We start from the raw sequence: 25,136 nt of genomic DNA, 5'->3' as shown, positions 1-25,136 counted from the left end.
TCTCACATCCATACATGACCACTGGAAAAACCATAGCCTTGATTAGATGGACTTTTGTTGGCAAAGTAATGTCTCTTCTTTTAAAAATGCTATCTAGGTTGGCCATAACCTTCCTTCCAAGCAGTAAGCGTCTTTTAATTTCATGGCTGCAATCACCATCAGTGGTGATCTTGGAGCCCAAAAAAATGAAGTCTGACACTGTTTCCATTGTTTCTCCATCTATTTCCCATGACGTAATGGGACCAGACGCCATGATCTTACTTTTCTGAATGTTGAGCTTTAGGCCACCTTTTTCACTCTCCTCTTTCACTTTCATCAAGAGGCTCGTTAGTTCTTCTTCACTTTCTGCCATAAGGGTGGTGCCATCTGCATATCTGAGGTGACTGATATTTCTCCTGGCAAACTTGATTCCAGCTTGTGTTTCTTCCAGCCCAACATTTCTCATGATAGACTCTGCATGGAAGTTAAATGAGCAGGGTGACAATATACAGCCTTGACATACTCCTTTTCCTATTTGGAAGCAGCCTGTTGCTCCATGTCCAGTCCTAAGTGTTGCTTCCTGACCTGCATACAGGTTTTTCAAGAGACAGGTCAGATGGTCTGATATTCCCATCTCTTTCAGAATTTTCCACAGTTTATTGTGATCCACACAGTCAAAGGCTTTGGCATACTCAATAAAGCAGAAACAGATGTTTTTTGGTACTCTCTTGTTTTTTCGATGATCCAGCAGATGTTGGCAATTTGATCTCTGGTTCCTCTGCCTTTTCTAACACCACCTTCAACATCTGGAAGTTCACGGTTCACCTATTGCTGAAGCCTGGCTTGGAGAATTTTGAGCATTACTTTACTAGCATGTGAGATGAGTGCAATTGTGTGGTAGGTTGATCATTGTTGGCATTGCCTTTCTTTGGAATTGGAACGAAAACTGACCTTTTCCAGTCCTGTGACCACTGCTGAGGTTTCCAGATTCACTGGCATATCGAGTGCAGCACTTTCACAGCATCATCTTTCAGGATTTGAAATAGCTCCACTGGAATTTCATCACCTCCACTGGCTTTGTTCGTCGTGATGCTTTCTAAGACTCACTTGACTTCACATTCCAGGATGTCTGGCTCTAGGTGAGTGATCACACCATCATGATTATCTGGGTCGTGAAGATCTGTTTTGTACAGTTCTTCTGTGTATTCTTGCCATCTCTTCTTAATACCTTCTGCTTCTGTTAGGTCCATAACTTTTCTGTCTTTATCGAGCCTATCTTTGCATGAAGTGTTCCTTTGGTATCTCTAATTTTCTTGGAGAGATCTCTGGTCTTTCCAATCTGTTGTTTTCCTCTATTTCTTTGCATTGTTCACTGAGGAGGCTTTCTTATCTCTCCTTGCTATTCTTTGGAACTCTGCATTCAGATGGGAATACCTTTCCTTTTCTCCTTTGCTTTTCACTTCTCTTCTCTTCCCAGCTATCTGTTAGGCCTCCTCAGACAGCCATTTTGCTTTTTAGCATTTCTTTTGCATGGGGATGGTCTTGATCCCTGTCTCCTGTACAATGTCACGAACCTCTGTCCATAGTTCATCAGGCACTGTGTCTATCAGATCTAGTCCCTTAAATCTATTTGTCACTTCTACTGTATACTCATAAGGGATTTCATCTAGGTCATACCTGAATGGACTAGTGGTTTTCCCTACTTTCTTCAATTTAAGTCTGAATTTGGCAATAAGCAGTTCATGACGTGAGCCACAGTCTGCTCCCGGTCTTGTTTTTGCTGACTGTACAGAGCTTCTCCACCTTTGGCTGCAAAGAATATAATCAATCTGATTTCGGTGTTGATCATCTGGTGACGTCCACGTGCAGAGTCTTCTCCTGTGTTGTTGGATGAGGGTGTTTGCTATGACCAGTGCGTTCTCATGGCAAAACTCTATTATCCTTTGTCCTTCTTCATTCTGTTTTCCACAGCCAAATTTGCCTGTTATGCCAGGTGTTTCTTGACTTCCTACTTTTGCATTCCAGTCCCCTATAATGAAAAGGACATCTTTTTTGGGTGTTTGTTCTAGAAGGTCTTGTTGGTCTTCATAGAATTGTTCAACTTCACCTTCTTTGGTATTACTGGTCGGGGTATAGACTTGGATTACTTTGATATTGAGTGGTTTTTCTTGGATACGAACAGAGATCATTCTGTAGTTTTTGAGACTGCATCCAAGTACTGCCTTTCGGACTCTTTTGTTGACCATGATGGCTATTCCATTTCTTCTAAGGGATTCTTGCCCACACTAGTAGATATAATGGTCATCTGAGTTAAATTCACCCATTCCAGTCCATCTTAGTTCGCTGATTCCTAGAATGTCAACGTTCACTCTTGCCATCTCCTGTTTGACCACTTCCAATTTGCCTTGATTCATGGACCTACCATTCCAGGTTCCTATGCAATATTGCTCTTTACAGCATTGGACTTTGCATCTATCACCAGTCACATCCACAGCTGGGTATCGTTTTTGCTTTGGCTCCATCCTATCATTCATTCTGGAGTTATTTCTCCACTGGTCTCCAGTACCATATTGCGCACTTACTGACCTGGGGAGTTCATCTTTCAGTGTCCTATCTTTTTGCCTTTTCATACTGTTCATGGGGTTCTCAAGGCAAGAATGCTTTAGTGGTTTGCCATGCCTTTCTCCAGTGGACCACATTCTGTCTTATTATAAACTACTATTATTTTCATTGGTGCTGCTTGGATACACAGCAGGATATCCGAAAAGGACACCTGAGTTCACCTGGAGTCTACTTTGGACCAGCGCTCAGTACCAAGCACGGGCCCTTTGAGCCCCTTCGCCATCACAGCACCCTCAGGTGACTCTGTGAGTTTTCCCTTGTATCTGTCGTTCAGTCGTTAAGTCGTGTCTGACTCTTTGCGACCCCATGGACTGCAGCACGCCAGGCTTCCCTGTCCTTCACTATCTCCCAGAGTTTGCTCAATCTCATATCTGTTCAGTCGATGATGACATTCAACCCCTCATCCGCTGTCACCTCCTTCTCCTCCTGTAATATCTGGATCTCCTTATATTAAGTGATGGTCCACTGAAGAGAGAGATGATCCTTTTTTCTAGGCAAAGGACCTAGGCGGAAGTTCCAGGTAGGAAGGCCTGGAATTTTGGTGTGAACCGGGTTGGCGTTTTTTTTTTTTTTTTTTTAATGTGGCTTAAAAAACATGGATGGACCTAGAGATTGTCATAACGAGTGAAGTAAATCAGACAGAGAAGGAGAAATTTCATATGGCATCCCTCATATGTGGAACCTAAAAATAAATTATATAAATGAAGTTACAACACAGAAAGACTCTCACAGAACAAACTTATGGTTTGTTCTTATGGATAAACTTACGGATAACCAACAAAGTCCTACTGTATACCACAGGAAACTTTGCTCAATGTCACGTGGCAGGCTGGATGGGAAGGGAATTTGGGGGAGAATGGATAAAGATATACATACGGCTGAGTCCCTTTGCTGTTTACCTGAAACTATCACAACATTGTTAACTGTCTATACCTCAATACAAAATAAAAAGTATTTTTTTTTAAGTTGTATAAACGTATGATGACTGAGTAAAATATTTGCATGGGAGTAAGAACCACAGGGGTAATACCATGTTCAGGGGGATGATTTTCCTTTTTGTCTTAATAATATTTTCTTTCAGCAAATAAAAATCAAGATTCAAATGTGCATAAATTGCTTTTATATGATTACATATTGTGACATCTTAAATATGTATGAATATATAATCCCTTTATCTACTCTTGCTGCTCTGATTTTAACATAAGGAGTTAGAAAACCTTTTAAGACAATGTAACCTCCTACTTATGATCTCTTAAGAGGTGCTGCTAATAAATCCAACTGGAAGTTTTTAACTTTTTATTGTATATTGCAGTACAGCCAATTAACAATGCTGTGATAGTTTCAGACGGACAGCAAAGGGACTCAGCCACAGATACACATGTATCCATTCTCCCCCAAACTCCCCTCACATCCAGGCTGCCACTGAACACTGAGCAGAGTTCCCTGTGCTCTACAGCAGGTCCTTGTTGGTTCTCCATTTTAAATACAGCCGGGTGTACGTGTCTGTTCCACACCCCCTAACCATCCCTTCCCTGCATCCTTCCCCTCAGCAACCATAAGTTGAACATACAGCTTTTTCACACTTGACTTCGTGTCGTTCCCCTGGCAGGCACCCTAGACAAGACACTCACACATAAGAAAATATTTGTGAGTTACCTTCAGCCTAGAAAATAAGAACAAGGGAGAAAAACAGATCCAGAACAATATATGAATTTCCAAGAAGTTGACGTGCACTTAAGGTATGTGTGTGACTTAGAGGTGGGAGTCTCCTGACCTCTGGATGTTTCATGTGGATTTTGAGAAAAATGTCTGCTTCTTTAATTAAATGGAAATGTACACAACAGAGAGTGTTGCATCAAGGCTGACATTTAGTGCATGACTCCCTGAGACATTCCAAGTTGGGTTGTTGACCTACTTTTCCTCTGGACCCCAAGCTGTGTTAACTCCTCACTGACTTCTAATCTGGAATCAGCGATCCCTGTTGGGAAAACCCTTGTTGCTTCCCCCTCATCTCCATTCCTCCCTCAACCACTGTTATTTCTTACCTTTTAGGTTGCTGTGGTTGTTCGTCATCAAGTCATGTCCACTTCGTTGCTATCCCACGGACTGCAGCACGCCAGGCTTCCCTCAACTTCGCCATCTCCCGAAGTTAGCTCAAACCCAAGTCCATTGAGTCAGTGATGCCATCCAAACATCTCATCCTCTGCCACCTCCTTCTTCACTTGCCTTCAGTCTTTCCCAGCCTCAGGTCTTTCCCAAGGAGTCCACGCTTCACATCAGGTGGCCAAAGTATTGGAGCTTCAGTGCAATGTCAGTCCTTTCAATCAATATTCAGAGTTGATTTCCTTTAGGATTGACTGCTTTGATCTCCTTGCAGTCTAAGAGACTCTCAAGAGTCTTCTAATAAAATTGTAGCCAACATGTATAAACTACCTGTATAGATCTCAGACACCACTTTAATCATTTGACATGTAATGGGGTTCAGGATACCTCACCCCAAAATATGGCACCTGGCATATTGAAGGTGAAGCAGTTTGAGAAAACAGCAGAAGGAAGAGGTTCATTCTCTTCCCCTTCCCCCTTCTTCCATGAAACAAGCCATAATCCCATCATGGGAGAGGTACCCTGCCTATAGCAGGAGGAAAGGAGCATTCTTATCTCCAAAGGGTGAGGAACACTTCCAAGAGGAAGCCTAACACACAGGCCTTGCTAAGTTTCTGCCAGCTTATTACACTCACCACTTATTCCTTAACCGATCATATTCTTCCACAAGTGTCCACACCTCATCAAACCTAGTTTGAAATACTCAGGTCTGTTTCTTTAGGTCTTCATTTCCTTAGGAAGGCTCCTGTGTCACTTAAAACATATTAAAATAAGTTGTAAGCTTGTCTCCAGTTAATCTGTCTTTGTTGATTCATTTTCAGACCCACCCAGTGACCCTCAGCACATAGAAGAAAAGATTATTCACCTCTACATATTTTAATCCTTATATTTAGTAACTTGCTGTCCTTTTAGTCTAGAAGGACAGACTGAGTCTCAGAGAGCTTGAATGACCTCCAAATTGCAGGTTTTCAGATACAATACATAGAAGGGCCCTTCTGAGGACTCCCCCACACCAGGGGTTTGTGAGATGCATGTGTATACCTAAAATGTCATCACCAAATCTCAGGTCATAGGTTTCCTCTTAAGTTCTCTTCCTGGAGTTTTCTAGTTTTGGTGTTGCATTTGGGTGTCTGATCCACTTTGAGTTAATTTTTGTCACAGGTATAAGGCCAGTGTCAAGAATATTAACCATTATGTCATCATAATCATAATCCACATCACCATGCCTAAAATACCTATTGCACCTTTCACTATACTTTCCCTACATATCTTGAGGCCCTGATAAATGTTCTTTAGTTAAATACAAATGGCTCCTCAACACAGGAAAACATATTCTACCCTGCTCCTGAAAAATTTCTCAACCCTAGTTTTGGAAAACCTGAAAAAGCATCCTATAACACTGAGAATGCAGGTTTGCTCACACAGGCTGGTGGGGGTCTGATAGGCAAGCGTCTATGGAAGGCAGCTTAGAAATCTCTGTCAAAATGACACACACATGTGCACTGTGGCTCAACAATTCCACTGCAGGGGTTTTTCTTCCCAGAAGGTTTTACACAGCAGCAGAACTGCTGAAGTTCATAGTTTTGCACAGAATACTGGTAGCAAATGGCTGAAAACAACTCAACCACCCAGTAGTCAGGAATGGGGTAAATAAATCAAGTCACAACAACAGTACAACAGAATTCAAATAGCTGTTCAGAAACAGTAGACACATTCTCTTTGTACTGATATGAGAAGGTCTCTCAGATAGGAAAAAAGGAAGGCATAGAACAGTGGGTACAGTCTGCCACCTTTTGTATAAAAAAGGTAGGCAATGAGACTATGAGTATTTTTGCAAACTAAAAATATTTCTACTCTATTTGTACAAACTTATAGTTACATATAATATGAATCGGTGTGTCATCATAATATACGTGTTATAGTTGATCAGTCCTGTCTGACTCTTTGAGACCCCATGGACTCGACAGTCCATGAAATTCTCCAGGTACAAATACTGGAGAGGATAGCCGTTCCTGTCTCCAGGGGAGCTTGCCTACCCAGGGATCGAACCCAAGTCTGCCTGCATTGCAGGTGGGTATTTTACCAGCTGAGCCACAAGGGAATCCCAAGAACATTGGAGTGGGTAGCCTATCCCTCCTGCAGTGGATCTTCCTGATCCAGGAATCGAACCCGCGTCTCTGGCACTGCAGGCGGATTCTTTACCAACTGAGCTTCCAGGGAAGCCTTACATCACTATCAAGGAAGTATATATATTACTTAGCTACACATTTTAAGCTACAGTATATACCACATTGTGTCACATTATAGGTTGTCTTACATCGTCACACTTCTTATTTAGAAAATATATTTTATATTTTAAAATATTTATATCTATTACAGATAAATATCTACCGAATTTATACTGTACATATTTATAATACTTATCAATGATAACGACATGTATGTGTGTATAATGCACACATGTATATACGCACATATCTCTATTTACATATACATAAAGACACTGTGGAAGGACACTGAAATCATGTTCACGCTTTCATACTTATTCAGTATAATTATTCACACATATTCAAGTAATTGCACCGGTCACCTGAGTGTTCCGTGGTTTTATAGCATTAGAATTTGGTCGGTGGCACACACAAAGTGAGAAGGCTTTTCACTGCATACTGTTTATTTTGAAACCGTTTTAAACCACGTGCTAACTACTGCCAAAACTCGTAAAGCATCTAAAGGAAGTAGTCCTCCGGCCCCTCCCAGCCCTCTTTAGGCCGCGTGGTCCTCGCGGGCCCGCCCAGCGGAGCCGGCCAGAAGCGGCCTGCGTTTTCTGCGCGGCGCTTTCTGCACCGGCCGTCCCACAGGGCGCATGCGCAGACCGCTGGTAGCGCCTGCCTGGCGGGTTTGCGCTGCAAGACCGAGGTGCAGAGGTTCGGTCAGGCGAGGGTGTCCGTCTGCAAGGTGAGCGAGCGGCGGTCAGGGCCCGGACGCGAGGGAGGGGCCCTGGGGGTGAGGGCCCGGCTCGCGGGCAAGGAGGCGCGGGCGTCCTCTCAGGGACGCCGGGGCAGACGCTCCTCTTCGCGGGGAAGTCGACGGAAAGGGAGGCGCGAAGTAGCGGCCCTGAGGGGAAGGGGTGCGGGAGGCCGCGCGGGCCAAGTCAGCTTTGAGGAGGACGCGGCGGCCTCCCTGTTGCTCACGCCCCGGCTTCCTGTCAATGCTTCCCCAGCGGGAAGGCCTTCCACCCGCCCTCCTCCTCCCGCGTCGCACCTTCCTCCCCGCCCCAGGACCCCACAGACCCTCCCTTTTTAGGGCCTCTCCGCTCTCACCCCCAAGAACGCGTTCCTTGGTCCCTGAGGACCCTTTCCGTCCTCCTCTCGGATCCCTGCCCTCTCCGTTGAGGACCCCACGGGCCTTCTTCAGACACACCTGTTGGCCTCCTCAAGGACTCCGGCCCTAGAAAACCCTCCTTCCCCCTCTGAGGACCTCCCTTCCCTTCCCGCCCCCCCCCCGTTTGGAGGATCCCCCCAGTTTACCCCCTCAGAGACGTCCTGCCTTCCCCTCAGAACTCCCTCCTTCCTCCATGAGGACCTCCACCCTCCCCTTCGACAATGCCCCTCAGCCCTCTTCTTCTAGGACCCCACTCTCGCTCTCCTCCACCAGAACCACCCTTCTTCGCCTTTGAAGACCCCCGTTCCTCTCCAGACCCCCTGGCCCCTCCCCCCAGCCTCCCCCACATTCAAACTCCCCTTTTTCCTTAGGACCCCTCCTCTCCCCTCAACACAGTGCCCTCAGCCTTGGCCCTGTCATTATCCCTCCCCTCTGTCCTGCTCCTGCCTCTCTCCGAGCTCCACCCCCTTTATGTCAGAGGCGCTCCTTCCTTCAGCTCCCCCTTTACCTCCTGTCCCACCTTCCTCTGTGTTTTCCCCCTGGCTCTGGCCCACCTCTCCTCTCCCAGCCCTTACCCTCCCTCAGCCTTCCTGCGGTCCCCCACTTCTGCCCTGGCCCTGGTCCCTCCTTCCTGCCCCTCTTGCCTCAGACCTCCTCCCTCCATCACACCTCTCCTCTCTATATCCTTTCGCTCAGTCCTGGCCCCCTTCCTCTCCTTAGTTCTGCCTCTCCTTTCTGCTCCTCTGCCTCAGTCCCACCCCTTCTCTCTGGGCGCCTACTCCCTGGACACCTCTCCTAGCCCAGACTGGTTCTTCCTCTTTACCTTGCCCCCCTCCTCCTCCTCTGGTCCAGCTCTGCATTCTGCCTGGCCTTGCTTTCCTCCTTTCCCCATTCCTCAGCACTTCTCTTTTGGTGGCTCCCTTCAGCCCCTGCTCCCTCCTCCGACAGCCTCAGCTCACCTGGGATCTGTTGGCCTCCACTCCCTTCTCCCAGCACTTATACCCATTTCTCTGAACTTTCTTCCCTACTCTGAAATCAAGGAACCCACCACCACTCATGGTTTTAGGGACTCTTTGGCTTTTTTTTCTTTTCAACTATTTAACATTAGCTGCTTTTATGCCTACTTTTCCCTCTCTGGGCGAGGAGAAGGGATTATGACTCTGCTCTAGCTTGGGACCTGGCTAGCGTAGAGAAGCAGATTGCCAGGATTTCACAGTCATTTCTGCCACTCCTTTCTCAGAATCTTACACTGCAGCCTATAGTGATAGAAATTCAGTGGTGGTATCATACGCCCAAAAAAAGGAAGTAATAGCAAATTTTAAATGATGGTAGGCAGAAATGTATTAAGAAAAAATTAGTCTTCTCCTATGGTATCCAAGACTAACTTCTAAGTAAAGAGTTAAAATGTTTAAATAAAGATATAAGAAAATATATTTGAATATTTAAGTGATCTCTGTCTTTCTATTACAGATTTGTATGATTTCTTTATATGTTTTGCATAGGGATGCAGTCCTTTGTAGGATGAATGTATTGTAATGATCTTTCCTCATTTTGTATTAACTCATTTTTTAAAGGATCTTCTTAGGTGGTTCATGAATTTGTTCAGTTCGTTATGGTTTGGGGTTCAAGTCTCTTCCCTTCAGTGCCCTTTCTGAGATTTTTGTAGCCTGTGTCTGTGGATCTTCTAGACCTGACAGTGTGACTGAGGCAACAACCAGTCTGTAGATGTGCAAATCTGTGTGAATATTCATTTAGGCATTTGTGTGAAATGAGCTAACTTCCTTTGACTCACATAACCTCTATTGTCGAGTTAAACTGTGCAAGCCATTTGTGAGTCTGTGTAATTTCTGCAGATCCTAAGGTTTCTGACTCCCTTCATCTGATAAAACTCAGCCCACCATCTTCCACAACAGTGTGCTTTGAAGCAGCCTGCCTTTTAGAGTATCCCCATCCTTTGAAGGGTCTAGCTGTAAAAATTCTCCATGTGAAAGAGGTTTTGGATATCTCGAGGAATCCCCAGTACGTTCATCCACGTGATCAAGAAAAAAATACAGAAACCACCCCCATGAGAAACCCAGAGGCTCCAAGAGTTTCTCATCAAAACTTTAGCTATCTTCAATCCTTGTCGGTGACAGGACCTCACCAAGTTGTGAGCCAAATCCAGGAGCTCTGCTGGCAGTGGCTGCAGCCAAAGAGCCACACCACGGAGCAGATGATGGAGCAGCTGGTGCTGGAGCAGTTTCTGAACACGTTGCCAGGGGAGGTTCAGACATAGGTTATTCAAAGCAGCCCAAGAGCAGCAAGGAAGGTGACCTGGTGGCAGACTTGATCCAAGCATGTGAGGAGGAAGGTGAGAGAAGGGACTTTTTGAACATTTGCTGTATGCCTGGCATGTAAGAGGGAGCTAAATAAAAACTTGTTCAATGAATGAATGAATGAATTTTGTAATCTCCAGTCTAATCTGCCTAATCCTATGTGAAATGAAAGAAACTTGAGATTTGGCTTTTGCTTTTCATGCTATTTTCGGAGAGTATGCCCTCTCTCTGCTTTGTTCCCCACCCTTCCACGTTTCATTTTTAGCCTAAACCTTAGTGTCAACACAAAACAACACACAGTCAAAAAAAAAAAAAAGAGGGCATGCAGTGTGAGAGATAGGAGGACTGAAATTTAAATTCTGTCAAAATTTGACTGGTCTCTTAGAAACTCAAATTTACTTGATTGGAACTAAGGGCATCTCACTGGTGATAGAAGAAAGCCATTCTCTCCTGATAGCCCTTTGAATGAAACTGATACTAAATCAAAGCTCTGTGTGTGTGTGTGTGTGTGTGTGGTGTGTGTGTGTGTGTGTATATATATATATATATAGACAAGGAGAGAAAGGCAAGGGTACAAGATGGGGATGTGGACCAGTGGGATGGGTTGATTACATTGAAAAATATAAAGAAGTAAATTTGAAATAAACATGAGTGTCATGTATGGCTGAATGGTGATATAGCAAGGATTATGATCAGTCCAGTTTTGTGCACCTGCATTCATTAAAAGGATTTTGAAGATGCTAATAGTAAACATGTTGGACACTTAAAATGTACTACATTGTACATATTTTATAATAGTGCTTTACCTCTCTTAGTAGTACTTCAGATAGGTATTACTCTCCTTCCACAGATGAGAAGACAGAGGCACAGGGAGGTTGAATAGCTTAACCTGTGAACGTGTTAGTCGTCAGTCGTGTCTGACTTTTTTACCCCATGGACTGTAGCCTGCCAGGCTCCTTGCCAGTCGAAGTCTCCATGCAAAAAAGACCGGAGTGTGTTGTCATTTCTTTCCCTGAGGGATTACGTCTGAGCCACCAGGGAAGCCCAACTTGCCTGTGGTCCACAATTATTAATAGTAATTGGCAGTCAGGATTTAGACTTCCGTGGCTGGCTCCAGAGTCTGTCATCTTAGTAATTGTGGCCGTTAATAGCACCTCCAGTGGACATAGGGCATATGGTCCCACAGAATTTTTAAACTTGGTCAAAGACACAGCCTTTGATGGAGCTGAAATTCAAGAGAAGGGAAAGAGCTTGCTAGGGTATGAGAAAGAATCTATAGAATAGTGAAAGTTACTCTTGGAAAGAGACCACAAACAAGGAAGGACTTCAGGTTTCCTAAGGGAAGGTGGTGGTTCTCTTCTAGATCCCTGAGTGAAAAAGATGTAGTAATAAGAGTTGTCGTCTTTTTTTTTTTTTAATACCTGCTTTGTGCTCCACATATGTAATGGTTAACCCTTACAGGCGCCCATAGAATTAGAGAGATCATTGTAATTTTCATGTTACAGTTGAGAAACTGAAGTTCTCTGGTGACTAAATGGATGGTGAAGCTAGGACCATTGATAGAAATAAAGAGGGAACTTTTGCTTTATTTGGAAGGCACTGAAAATCCATGGAAGCATTTAGAGGTGGGAGATAACCAAACCTCTTTTCTGGAATTGCCACACTGAGCTGAGAAATGATTTTTTTGGTCTTTCTCTTGTCATAGGAAGTGCTGCTTCTGCCCATGGCAGGTGAGGGGTTGGCAGGCTACTCTCTGTGTCTGTGGGTGCTGCCAGACTGGACTCAACTCTGTGGTCATTCCTTCTCCCTTCTAGATTTCTCTGCTTAGAACTCTGTCCTTGCAGAAGAGAGAAACACAAAACACTACCAAAAGAAGGACACAAAGATGTCTGACAGGAAGCCATTTGTTAGATCTCAGGTGAGTCACGTTTTCTTCTGACTTAGTTCTGCAGTGTGAGGAGCTCCCCTTTCTGATTTCTAGACCTCCTCTAATTAAACCTCCTCATTTCCTTAAAGTCTTTATATAAACTTTACCTAACTGAGCCTTTTTTACCCTGGCTGCTGTATCAGAGTTTTCTTCTGACTCTTTGTTTTTGCTTTCCTGCTTTTTCTCACACTTACTGCCAGCACCACATATGACATCTTTAATATTTTCTCTCTTTTCCTATCTCTTGAATTAACTTTTCATTGCTTATTGTTCCATTATCTCTCCACTTTTGACTTAGTCAAAGCAACCCTCATGTGATTTGTACTACTATTATGCTCCTTTTCATATACGAAATAACTGTTGTGAATTTTTAAAAATTTGCTCCTTCATGTTCTTGTTAAATCATGTTTTGAAACCTAGAAGAAGCTAACGTGCTGCACTTCCTTTAGAAAAAAATTCACGGGTGGGGTGAAGGCATTTGACAATTAGGAAAAGAAAGTGTTTAAAAATGCTCCTTGAGGAAGAGCTAAGGGGAAAGGGGTTGAGAAACGTTGTTCTAGATGATCTGTTCCTGAGACTAGCCCTCTGTCCCTGCAGTGTCCGTGTCTAGGATCCCAAGTGAAGATGCCCACAGAGACGACTGAGGTAATAAAAGAGAATTTGTAAGTGGGTATATTGTGACAAACTGGGGGGCATCTGCCCCATCTAAGGGGCAGCTATGACTCAGCTTCAGCTGATGGCGCCATGTGAGAATGTGGACCCAGATCTCTAGATCTTCTGATTTTTTAAAGAGAACTCAAAAAGTCCAACTAATAATATGAATTATACTAATATTTTGGTGTTGGCAACTAACAAATTTTGAAGAAAGAATAAAGAACACATGTGGGCCAAATAAACCCCTCTATAAAAGCTGGGCAGTCAGTACATGCTCTCTAGTTCATTGATCTGCATAATGTTTCCGTGAAAACACAAAAGATGTATATTAGTAAAATGGGTATCATGGTCTTCGGTAGTCTTCCAATACCTGCTTTTTACATCCAGCTTTCTGTTACCAAGAATGTTGCATGTAATTGTAATTAATTAGTTTGTATTACTGGATTTTTCTGAGGTGTGATTATGTGTGTGTTACTCGCCCAGTGATCATGGCATCTGGTGCCATCACGTCATGGCAAATAGATGGGGAAAGAGTGGAAACAGTGGCTGACTTTATTCTTTGGGGCTCCCAATTCACGGCAGATGGTGATTGCAGCCATGAAATTAAAATACATTTAGTCTTTGGAAGAAAGGTTATGACCAACCTAGACAGCGTATTGAAAAGCAGAGATGTTCCTTTGTCAACAAAGGTCCATCTAGCCAAGGCTATAGTTTCTCCAGTAGTCATGTATGGATGTGAGAGTTGACTGTAAAGAAAGCCAAGTGCCGAAGAATGGATGTTTTTGAACTGTGGTGTTGGAGAAGACTCGTGAGAGTCCTTTGGACTGCAGGGAGATCCATCCAGTCCATCCTAAAGGAGATCAGTCCTGGGTGTTCACTGGGAGGACTGGTGTTGAGGCTGAAACCCCAGTCCTTTGGCCACCTGATGCAAAGAGCTGACACACTGGAAAAGACCCTGTTTCTGGGGAAGACTGAGGGCAGGAGGAGAAGGGGACAACAGAGGATGAGATGTTTGGGTGGCACCACCAACTCCATGGACATGAGTTTGGGTAAACTCCGGGAGCTGGTGATGGACAGGGAGGCCTGGTGTGCTGCAGTTCATGGGGTCGGACAGAGTCGGACACGACTGAGTGACTGATCTGAAGTGAACTGAACTGAGTGACTCAGTTGTGTCTGATTCTTTGCAACCGCAGGGACTGTAGCCTGACAGTCTCCTATGTCCATGGAATTCTCTAGGCGAGAATACTAGAGTGGGTTGCCATTCATTATACCATGGGATCTTCTTGACTGAGGGATTGAACCTGGGTCTCCTGCATTGCAGGCAGATTCTTTACCATCTGAGCCACCAGGGGAGCCCCAATATCATCATACATTTATCTCTTCTACCATAAATGAGTGTTTGGGTCTTGCCTAGATTTTGGAGGTTATAAGACAGTACACATGAGCAGATATACCTAGGAATAGGTATATTTCTGGACCCAAAAGTGGTTTACCAATTTACATTTCCCTGGTGGCTCAGACGATGAAGCATCTGCCTGCAACGCGGGAGACCTGGGTTCAATCCTTGGATCGAGAAGTTCCCCTGGAGAAGGAAATGGCGACCCACTCCAGTACTCTTGTCTGGCAAATTCCATGGACGGGGGAGCTTGGTAGGCTGCAGTCCACGGGATCACAAAGAGTCACACACAACTGAGCTCACACACAACTGAGCAATTTCACTTTTAGCATCTTTTAAGAGGTCTCAAAAGTCCACCGGAGAAGGCAATGGAACCCCACTCCAGTACTCTTGCCTGGAAAATCCCATGAATGGAGGAGCCTGATAGGCTACAGTCCATGGGGTTGGTAAGAGTCGGACACGACTGAGCAACTTCCCTTTCACTTTTCCCTTTCATGCACTGGAGAAGGAAATGGCAACCCACTCCAGTATTCTTGCCTGGAGAATCCCAGGGACGGCGGAGCCTGGTGGGCTGCCATCTATGGGGTCGCACAGAGTCGGACACGACTGAAGCGACTTAGCAGCAGCAGCAGCAAAAGTCCACATTCTAAGATTTTCCTTGGTGGCTCAGTCAGTAAAGAATCTGCCTGCAGTGCAGGAGATGGAGGTTCAATCCTTGGTCAGAAAGATCCCCTGGAAAAGAAATGGGAATCCGCTGTGTAGTATTCTTGCCTTGGAAATCCCATGGACAAAAGAGCTTGGCTACAGTGGATGGGTCTCAAAATTTTGAGTCAGGCACGACGGAGCAACTACACCACCACCACCACCAGGAGTCCCCCTTCTCGACAGTATTTGGTATTGTCCAACGTCTTAATTTTTGTCAGTTGAATGGGTATAAAGTCATACTTTGTCATTTTGAAATGCATTTTCTTATTATAGTAAGATCGCCCATCTCTGCATATTTATGAGCTGTTTGTGTTTTGTGGATGAGTCACTGAGGCTTAACCTATCCACACTCACAGAGCTTGTAAGAGAGAACCAGAACGTAAACCCAACTGTCTCTTTTTCCTGGGATTCAGGCATACTGCTCAGCTTTTATTTGCATTTTTCTCTCTTTATTAAGGAACTTAAAAGGATCTTTCTCCTCCCACACAGATCTCTAGAAATTCGCAGCAGGTGCTGTCTTAGAAATATTCCCACTTCTCTCAGACTTCAAGACAAAAGAAAGATATACTTATTTTTTCTCTTTCTTTTCTATGTTTTAAATTATGAAACTATGATAACACATTTACAGGAGGCTTGGAGAGTTCACAACAAAGTTACATATAGTTCCACTGTGTGGTGGTTGGTGGTTTAGTCGCTAAGTCATGTCGAGTTCTTGTGACTGCATGGACTGTAGCCTGCCAGGTTCCTCTGTCCATGGGATTCTCCAGGCAAGTATACTGGAGTGGGTTGCCATTTCCTTCTCCAGGGGTCTTCCCGACCCAGGAATCAAACCCAAGTCCCCTGCATTGTAGCAAGATTCTTTACCAGCTGAGATATGAGGGAGCTATGGGGGAAGTTCTACTATAAATTAGAATTATTTTTTAGTAGATAAATTACAATTTTTAGGTGGACTTTCAATATCAAACTCAAAAAATTAATGGAATGAATAAAGGTAGAAGTCTATAGTAGATCTGAAAAGCAGTATGAACCAGTTGAACATAACTTCAGATTTATATAGTTTTCACACAACAAGAGACGCCAAATTGTGTTCAAGTTCCCATAGACTATAAACTAGGGGACCCTGGAACATATCCTGGGACAAAAAGTGCAAAAATGTCATGGCCTGAAGGTATTGAAATCATATACAGTCTGTTCTCGTATCACTGTGGAATTATGTTAGAAATTAATACCAAAACATGTGGGAAAATAACCCACATATTTTCAAGTGCAGTGTGACGTTTCCCAAGAGAGATCTTTGACTTAGCCATTGAAAGCCTCTATAAAGTTAGAAGACTGAAAGAAACAAGAGGGTGATTGCAGAGAAGAAAACATTTTAATGAGAAAGACTTAAAGGAAAGAAACCCTTGTAGGTCCCTGAAACCTTTGGATTAGAGTCTTTCTGCTTGTCTGAATGTGTGCTTCATGGTCAGTCCCCTCTTATCAGGCACCTTTCCCCCTCTTTGGGATAATTCCAGATTTCAATCATTTAGGAGTATATCTGGTATTTCAGGAATTGGTGACTTTCGAGGATGTGACTCTGGACTTTAGTCCAGAGGAATTACCCTACCTCAGTGCTTCTCAGAGGAAGCTCTACCGGGAGGTGATGCTGGAAAATTACAGGAACCTGGTCTCCCTCGGTAAGCCATGATGACCAAAATTGTTTCCAGACACTGGCATATGTCCCTAGTGGCAGAATCTTTGGAAATAGGCTTTATTTTTCTTGTGTGTAAATTTGCACTTGCCTGTTATCTCAGAGCCTTTAGAAACCAGGCTGGGAGTTCCTGAGGGTACAGGACAGAATCCCCAAGTTATAAGTCTCCTTCTTAGGGAACTGGTACCCTAAACCTGACATTATCTCACAGCTGGAAGAGGAGGAGTCACATGCTAGGGAGGAAGACGGGAGCGCAGTGACATGTCCCAGTGAGAACGGGATCTTGGGGAGAAAACCCTGCTCAGTGAGCAGGGGCTGGGAGCTGGTCCTCAGAGCCCACTCAGCTTAAGGAGAGGGCCGGTAGGTGCTTTCACCTTAGGGGCTCGTGTGGCCACGCCACATCATGCTCACTCAGTACTTCTTTTGTCTCCTCTCTGAAGCTCATCTCTTCCTCTCCTGCTCAGCTCCAGGGAGGCCAGTTTTCCTATCCTCTAATGTTCAAGCCCCTGCATTCATTTGTGCCTTTCCCCTGACAGCTAGAAATCAGAGGTCTTTCCTCTGTCACTGAGACAAGCGAAAACCTTGGTGTGATACCACTGCTCTTTCCAGCCCTCAGGGAGTTGACTTTATAAAGCACACATCAGGTCCTTACCACTCCCAAAAGAAAATCCAGACTTCTAGCAAAACATTTAAATCCATCCCAGTCTGGCCCAAAAGTCACATCCAGCTTCATCTCTCATAGATATTCCTAGTAGAACCCTATATCGCTGCTCCCCAGGACTGTGTAGTTTCATAGTCAGTGTCTGCTCAGAATAAGATTGCCGCCCATTTGACTGCTTGCTGAGCCCTAATGCCTTCCCCTGCCTGATCTTTTTCTGTTCCCAAATGAAATTCCCCAAACTCTCCTTTTGTACATTTATAGCCTGATTAGAGTCTCTATACAGACTTATGAACATCCAGGTGGATAACGCTTTGCTCAGAATCAGCATTTAGTAAATGTTGAATTGAATGGGTAAAACGAGAGATTGGGAGCCAAGAAAAGAGTTGAAATTCTCTTGCTTTGTTCTGAGTGAGAAGGTGTTGACCAGGGTACTCCAGTGTTTCCCCAATAGTCCTACAGAATTATAATAGGGGTTCTTTACCAGAAAAAAAAAAAGTGTTGCCTAACAAGATCAGTTCGAGAAATGCTACGTCTTACATCTCCCCTCTTTGAGATCTGAGATGCTGGTTAAGGGATCTGAAGAGGCCTACAAGAGTGAAAGCTGACTTGCATCGTACGGTATCTCCCGGATTGACCTGACAATAGAATCCCTTTATGGCCACAGTTATATTAGTTCCTCCACACCGGAGTGATGTACCAAGCATGGTCTGGAAGTTTCAGCCAAACCCCAGTCCCCCCTCTTTCTCTGGTTTCCTTCTCATTCTCTTGTCGGTGCCTCTGGCATCTTTGTCAATGTTCAGTCCTCCTAGATGGTCTTTTCTATCAAGCATGGTCTGGAACTTGCAGCCAAAACCCAGTCCCCCCTCTTTCTCTGTCCATAAGTGCATGGATTTATCTCTGGGATTGCTATTCTGTTCCATGGATCTATGTGTCTCTCTCTGTGCCAGTCCCATACTGTCTTGATGACTGTTGCTTTGTAGTATAGCCTGAAGTCAGGCAGGTTGATTCCTCCTATTCCATTCTTCTTTCTCAAGATTGGCTCTTCGAGGATTTTTGTATTTCCATCCAAATTGTGAAATTATTTGTTCTACTTGTCTGAAAAATACCGCTGGTAGCTTGATAGGAATTGCATTGAATCTATAGCTTCCTTAGGGTAATGTGCTCGTTTTCACTATATTGATTGTTCTGATCCATGATCACGGTATATTTGTCCATCTATTTGTGTGTTTGATTTCTTTCATCAGTGCTTTATAGTTTTCTATATGTAGGTCTTTTGTCTCTTTAGGTAGATTGAGTTTTGTTTTTTGTTTTTGTTTTTTATTTTATTTTATTTATTTATTTTTTAAATTTATCTATTTTAGTTGGGGGCTAATTACTTTACAATATTGTAGTAGTTTTTGCCATACATTGACATGAATCAGCCATGGGTTTCCATGTGTTCCCCATCCTGATCCCCCCTCCCACCTCCCTCCCCATCCCATCCCTCTGGGTCATCCCGTTGCCCCAGTCCTGAGCATTTGTCTCATGCATCAAACATGGAATGGTGTTCTGTTTCACATATGATAATATACATGTTTCAATGCTATTCTCTCAGAACGTCCCACCCTCACCTTCTCCCTGGTTTAACAGGGAGTCCTTGGAGATCATAAATGGACTACTTTCATAAATTCAATCTTTCAAGATTTTGAAATATCACCCATTGATGATGATTTGAGAGTATTGCATAAAATAGTGGAAAAGCGCAGGCACCTGGGAATCATGTTTCATATGGGTCTATCTTAGCTCCACCTAGCTGTGTGACATAGGTGCACAACCTCACCTCTGTGCTTTATAGCCCTCATCTGTAAAATAAGGATAATAATGATTCCTATCTCATTAGACTATTGTGAACATTTTTCAAACAATCCATTAAAACACAGAAGTGAGTAATACATAATAAATACTTGATTAATAGTAGTTATTATTACTGTTAATACTAAACAGGTAGATTGAGGTTTTTAAAGGCGTAAGCCACACTTCTTGCATGGCTCTGCAATAAAACATACTCTGCTTTAAACTCTAGTGTTTCGATATTGCTTGGCCCAAGGTTGTTGGGTACAGGGGTATTAGGTTACAGTAACACCTTATCTCTCAAGTCTATGGAGGTTAACAGACTCTCTTCAGAGAATGATTTCAAAACCACATACACTCATAAAAGTATGAGCAGTTTTTTCTTCTGTGTAAAGCAAGTTAACAGACACTGAGAGCTCTCCCAGTTACCAGGTGAATTTAGGACAAAGTGTGACAAAGGTTGTCATCAGGTCTTACTTGAGGACTACTTATTATTTTGGAAACTTTGTCATGAACTGATTTGCTAGGATATATAGACAAAGTATATCTTTTATCTTTTCCATCGTTTAGTAGTTTGCTTCTCATGTGTGTCACATTATGGTTTAATATGTGCATACATTTTCATATTATAAAATATAGGGAATTCCATTCTTGATTTGGAAAGTTTGTGGTGAGATATTCACAAGTGAAATGCAGAAAATTCCGTATTTCATTCAGGAAATCTACATGCGTGTATTCAGATGTGAAATACCGAGTTCCATGCTTCACGTAGAACACTTTTGCCCTCATGTCAAAATGTGATACAGACATGGAATTCTCTCTGTAGAGAGAGATTTATACAGAGATGCTAAGGCCAGCATCCCGCCAAGGGCCACGGCTCTCCATTGGCAGAGGAATTGAAGTCTGCCCATTTATTGTACAGAGGCCCTTTCAAAGTGATTCTGTTCTCCAGTTTCTGGAGCGCATTATACAGAGTGAAGTAAGCCAGAAAGAAAAACACCAATACAGTATACTAATGCATATATATGGAATTTGAAAGATGGTAATGATAACCCTATATGCGAGACAGAATAAGAGACACAGATGCATAGAACAGTCTTATGGACTCTGAGGGAGAAGGTGAGGTTGCTATTCTGGGAGAATAGCATTGAAACATGTATATTATCATATGTGAAACAGAACACCATTCCAGGTTCAACGCATGAGACAAATGCTCGGGGCTGGGGCAATGGAATGACCCAGAGGGATGGGATGGGGAGGGAGGTGGGAGGGGGGTTCAGGATGGGGAACACATGAAAACCCATGGCTGATTCATGTCAATGTATGGCAAAAACTACTACAATACTGTAAAGTAATTAGCCCCCAACTAAAATAAATAAATTTATTAAAAAAAAAAAGAACCAGAAAAAAAGAAAAGCTTTAGAATAAAGTTCAGGGATATTTAAAGGACCCATTATTTACAAATGCTTCCCAGTTTTAAAGATTTCATAATTTTATTAGGAGGATGGTTGCAACTCAAATCTGCTATGTTAATAGGAATGTTTAGAGATGAGAATTTAGTTTTAGATGTAAAAATGCTTCATGGCCTAACTTCATTTTATGCATTTAGTCTGCTCTGGCAATTGTTGAAGAACTTGGTGTAAGGATTTCTTTGTTAATATCCTTATCTCCTCTTAGAAAATGGAAGACAAATAATTTCTTATTGTGAGCGAGACTGAGATTATGTACCCAACTGGTTAAAACATTAAATCGTGCACTGTCTATTCAAGCAAGTGCAGCTGCCTCTGCCACATATAGTCTCTTTCTGAAGAGCTATGGTTAAAATTCAAGTGCTGAGTGCAGCTTGTCCCCTCCATCTGAGACTTCCATGAAAAAAACAAAAAGATTTTCCTAACCAGGCCTCCACAGAAACATGAACAGCCATGAAGGAGGCAAGGAAATCTATCTATTAAATCTATGAATGTATCAGAAAGCAGGAGCAGTGAATAACTTACATTTTCTACTGCAGAAGCATCAAACAAATACATCTTTAAAGTGTAGACTTCTCAAGAAAGTGAAATTTAGAAAAATCTGGCATTATTCAACAAGGGAAGCTCTTTTTATTACTTAGAAAAATTATTTTTTATAAACACAAAACACTGATTTGAACTATGGAGAATCTGGGTGGAACACATACTCAAATTACCTCTGCCACTCTGGTGTTACTTCTGTGTGTTGCCCTTCTGTGGACATGGATTAACTAAGATCTTCACTTGGCTGAGTCCTGCATTGTTTAGTCTGAGGACTTTGTTTTTAAAAAATGAATACTATTTTTATAGCTTTTTCTTGTAAGTCTAAAATTGTTAAAAATAAAGTTAAAAAATACCGAATTTTAAAATATATGGAGAAAGTACTACTTCTTGTATGCTTTTAGGTTTAAAAATTCAAAAATGATTTCAAATACTTCAAAACTCTTCCATCTAAAGTATAAAACAAAGGCATTTATAAAATTTTAAATATATTGGCCAGTTCTTAGAAGTTATGGAATGAAAGTCTATTTCATTTAACAGTAATTTGAATCTCAAAGACAAAATCATTTACTTAAAAATCTGGGTTGTCATGTAATGATGACATACATTTCATGGGAACTGTAATGGTTAGTTCTTAGAAATAAAACTTACACGGAGTGAACGTTCTCTTGCAAACAAGTAAGAATCACCAGCTAATATGTGCTTTATACATGTTTAAATCTGACCTGATGACAAATCATTAGGTACTAATACCTTTACCTGTTACTTCCATCACCCTAGCTTCTTCCATGAGCACAGAACATAAATTGTAAGGGAAATAAAATACCTCAGGAGTTTATCTCTAAATATTTACTTTCTAGGTAGTCTGCAGTATATCATGTCTCTCCTTATAAAAATGAATACAGTTAGGAATTAAGAACATAAGCTATACCTCAAAAAATTAACAAAAAACTGTATCACATTTAAAATTATCCAGCTTAGCCATTGACTACTTTTTTTTTTCCTATTCAACTATATCCTGAGTAGAAAATGCATGGTGTTACCCACATGACCTTGGATAATGCCAGATGGTTCTGCAAAATTATTGTGTATTTAGTAAGTGTGTTTTAGAGTAAAACTGAAAGCCAAGATGATTATTTCATAGATTGTCCATTTAACAACATAATTGACCCTAAGTGTTCAACCATACTGAACTGCCTAGTTCCAGTGAACAGAAACACCCTCAGCGTCCAGGGCAATCCTTTAAAACATGAATGAATTGTTTCTCAGGAAAGCCAAGAGACCCAGTGAAACACTGTATGTACGGTGACTGAAGGAGCCACATTTCATCAACACTCTTCTGTGTCCTGTGTTTTATTTACAGCTAACAGTTCAGCTAGTGAATACACAGAATACTGTCCAAATATTACTCAGCTTCATTCACTATCGGTGGTAAAGTGATCTACAGAAAACAAAGACCACGTCTCTTTTCTATAGAGAGAAACAGAATCTCTCTCCCATTCTTGTTTTCTTATACATCTCTCCACAGAATCATACTCTATAATCATAATCTATTATTAAGAACAGCAGCCTAGCAAGGTCAACTTCGTTAAAATAAAGTTTAAAAACTTACGAGTCACTGGGGAAAAAAAAAAGTAAAAGTGGTTCTGTTCTCATCCAGCCTCCAGGTGAGAACACACCCCAGCCTACCCCATCAGCCCAGGCCTGTGGGACTGGGAAGGGCGAGAGGATCAACCCAAGACACCCTTTTAAGGAGTGATGTTTCAAACTGGCATACGCTGGATGTAGCAGGTGCTTATGCTACAGTGCCATCAGTCTCCCAAACCTTACAGAAAAGGGCAAGCTGTGCTCATGTGCCTGGTCATGTTGAGGATAGAATGGTTCTGCACTTGAGAGAGACAGAAAACCCTTTGTAGCTGGGTGTCCTAGGGGCTGTGCATAGCCCCTCTTCTGTGCCTGGGGATCTGGCCCACTCTTATTTCTCTGCTCCTTCGCATCCTCCCTGACTGCCCCCAGGTGCTTTTTTCCTGCCTCTCCTTTCTGCTGAGGGATCCACGTTTACACTTACAAGCCTGTTTACACTTCCAGCTTGCTCTGTCGCTGAGATCCCTGGGCTTTTTTCCATGGCGTCAGTGCTTCTGCTGCCCTGTGATCTTTATACCTTACACAAGCTCTTTCACGTTTTCAGTGTCCATTCTTCCATCCCCCAGCCAGACCAGTTCAGACAGCTCACACACACATTTGTGTCAGCGCATATGTGTGTGCATGCACACCCCCCCCCACACACAAACAGTCCTGAAAAGAAACTTCACACATGCACAACTATTTGTTTACTTGTCCAGTATAATGGACTTTGGTAAGCACCCCTCTTTTTTTGGCCCGGTTATTTTTTTTTTTCCACTCACTAGTTGATCAACTCAGCCTCCTCTTCTACTTCTATGATACATCCTAGAAGGTGAATGGGATTTGCTCATGAGGGGGACTGACATGCAAAGAGGTTGGCAGGGTTGGAAGTCCTCACTGTGGACGGTTGAGTGACGTGTGCCTGTGTTCTCTACTCCCATCGCATCGGACTAGTTCACAGCACCAATCACGTTGGCAAGATAATATTCCCTGGGCTTTCCTTCCAGAAACAACAAAGAAATAGCAAGGGGCTTTGAACTTGAAATTGATCATGCACCCCCTTTCCCCGGGCTATAGAAGGTCACTGAGGACAAGAATTCTTTAACAACTTCCTATTCGCAAAAGGCAAGCCCCAACTCCTACTGCCTGGGTGATGCTTCACTTAAAATCATGAAGAAATACTGCATGGGTAATGTCAGTTTAATGATCAAAGCAAGAAGTGGTAAAAGTCAATGTCCTTCATTTCTGCAGCAGCGTTTATAGAACACTTAACAAGTCAACCCCAAATCTTTTCTGACAGATGAAAAATTTTCTGACAGATGCATTCCTGCAACATCTTTGCCCTTTGTGATCCTAATTAATATTCTCACTTCAACGAGTGATAATCTTGCCCCACGGGCATTTCTGTAAGTGTGTGGGTATTGTTGTTTCCAAACGTGGGTCACTGTTAAGTATTCCTGCGATAAAGCATTTCTTGCTGTTCACAAATATCGCGTAACTCTTTTAAAAAGTCACTATTCAAGGTGTTGGAAGCATTTGATCCAGGAATGAAAGAAAGGGTCGAATTCACACACAGTCTAACAAAGACACACAAATTTAAAACAAAAAAGGGAATACAAGCAACACAATTCATGTATGTTGAATAGGGCCATGCAAGAACTGACACAGCTACGGCAGCAGAGCTGTGCATAATGGCACAGGCATGGGTGCCACATCAAAGAAGACAGGAGGCATAGGCAGACCCACAGGAAGAAACATCAGCTCACCTTCATGGGCAAACACAACGGAGACACCCAATCTTCATTCTAAACAGAGGAAAACATGAACACATCTAGGGAACAGGAAACAAATGCAGCTCAGGGTGATTGAGCCAGAATGCTCTTGAAATCATCAGTAATCCGCCAAGTCTCCCACGCATTGATATTCAGTGGAAGAAAACCTTACACAACACGTCCAAGTGCGCAGTCAAATCTAATAGCACCTAGACCTTAGGGCCCAAGTGAAAGCCCGAAAGACACTGGGACACAAGTCATGGCAAGTTTCCAGAGAATGACCATCAAGTCAACCACACACAGTTCAGTTTCACTAACCGATCCATGACTATCTCTGCAGTCTTCACTCCAGGACAGGTTAGAGCTAAAGCCATCCCTGGTACTGAAGCACTGGTACTGAAGGCAGGAAGTATTAGGCATTTGGGGACCCTGTCCTTAACTTGTCTTGTCTTTAAGTTCTTTGCAATGC

At 42.9% G+C, this 25,136-nt stretch overlaps 1 protein-coding gene across 1 annotated transcript in view; it reads left to right on the top strand.

Moving 5' to 3' along the window:
- The window catches only part of LOC145537700 (uncharacterized), a 73,048-nt gene that overhangs the window by 8,559 nt on the left and 39,353 nt on the right, over window positions 1–25,136 (top strand). Inside the window, 6 exon segments of the mRNA XM_081568549.1 lie at window positions 7,472–7,659; window positions 10,046–10,361; window positions 10,364–10,435; window positions 12,215–12,318; window positions 12,925–12,972; window positions 16,632–16,758. Of these exon segments, the coding sequence (XP_081424675.1) occupies window positions 7,472–7,659; window positions 10,046–10,361; window positions 10,364–10,435; window positions 12,215–12,318; window positions 12,925–12,972; window positions 16,632–16,758 (855 nt within the window).

Source organism: Giraffa tippelskirchi, chromosome Y, assembly GCF_054371585.1.
Source record: "Giraffa tippelskirchi isolate mGirTip1 chromosome Y, T2T-mGirTip1v1.2.pri, whole genome shotgun sequence".
Classification (NCBI taxonomy): domain Eukaryota; kingdom Metazoa; phylum Chordata; class Mammalia; order Artiodactyla; family Giraffidae; genus Giraffa; species Giraffa tippelskirchi.
This window is presented reverse-complemented; position numbering and strand designations above follow the sequence as displayed.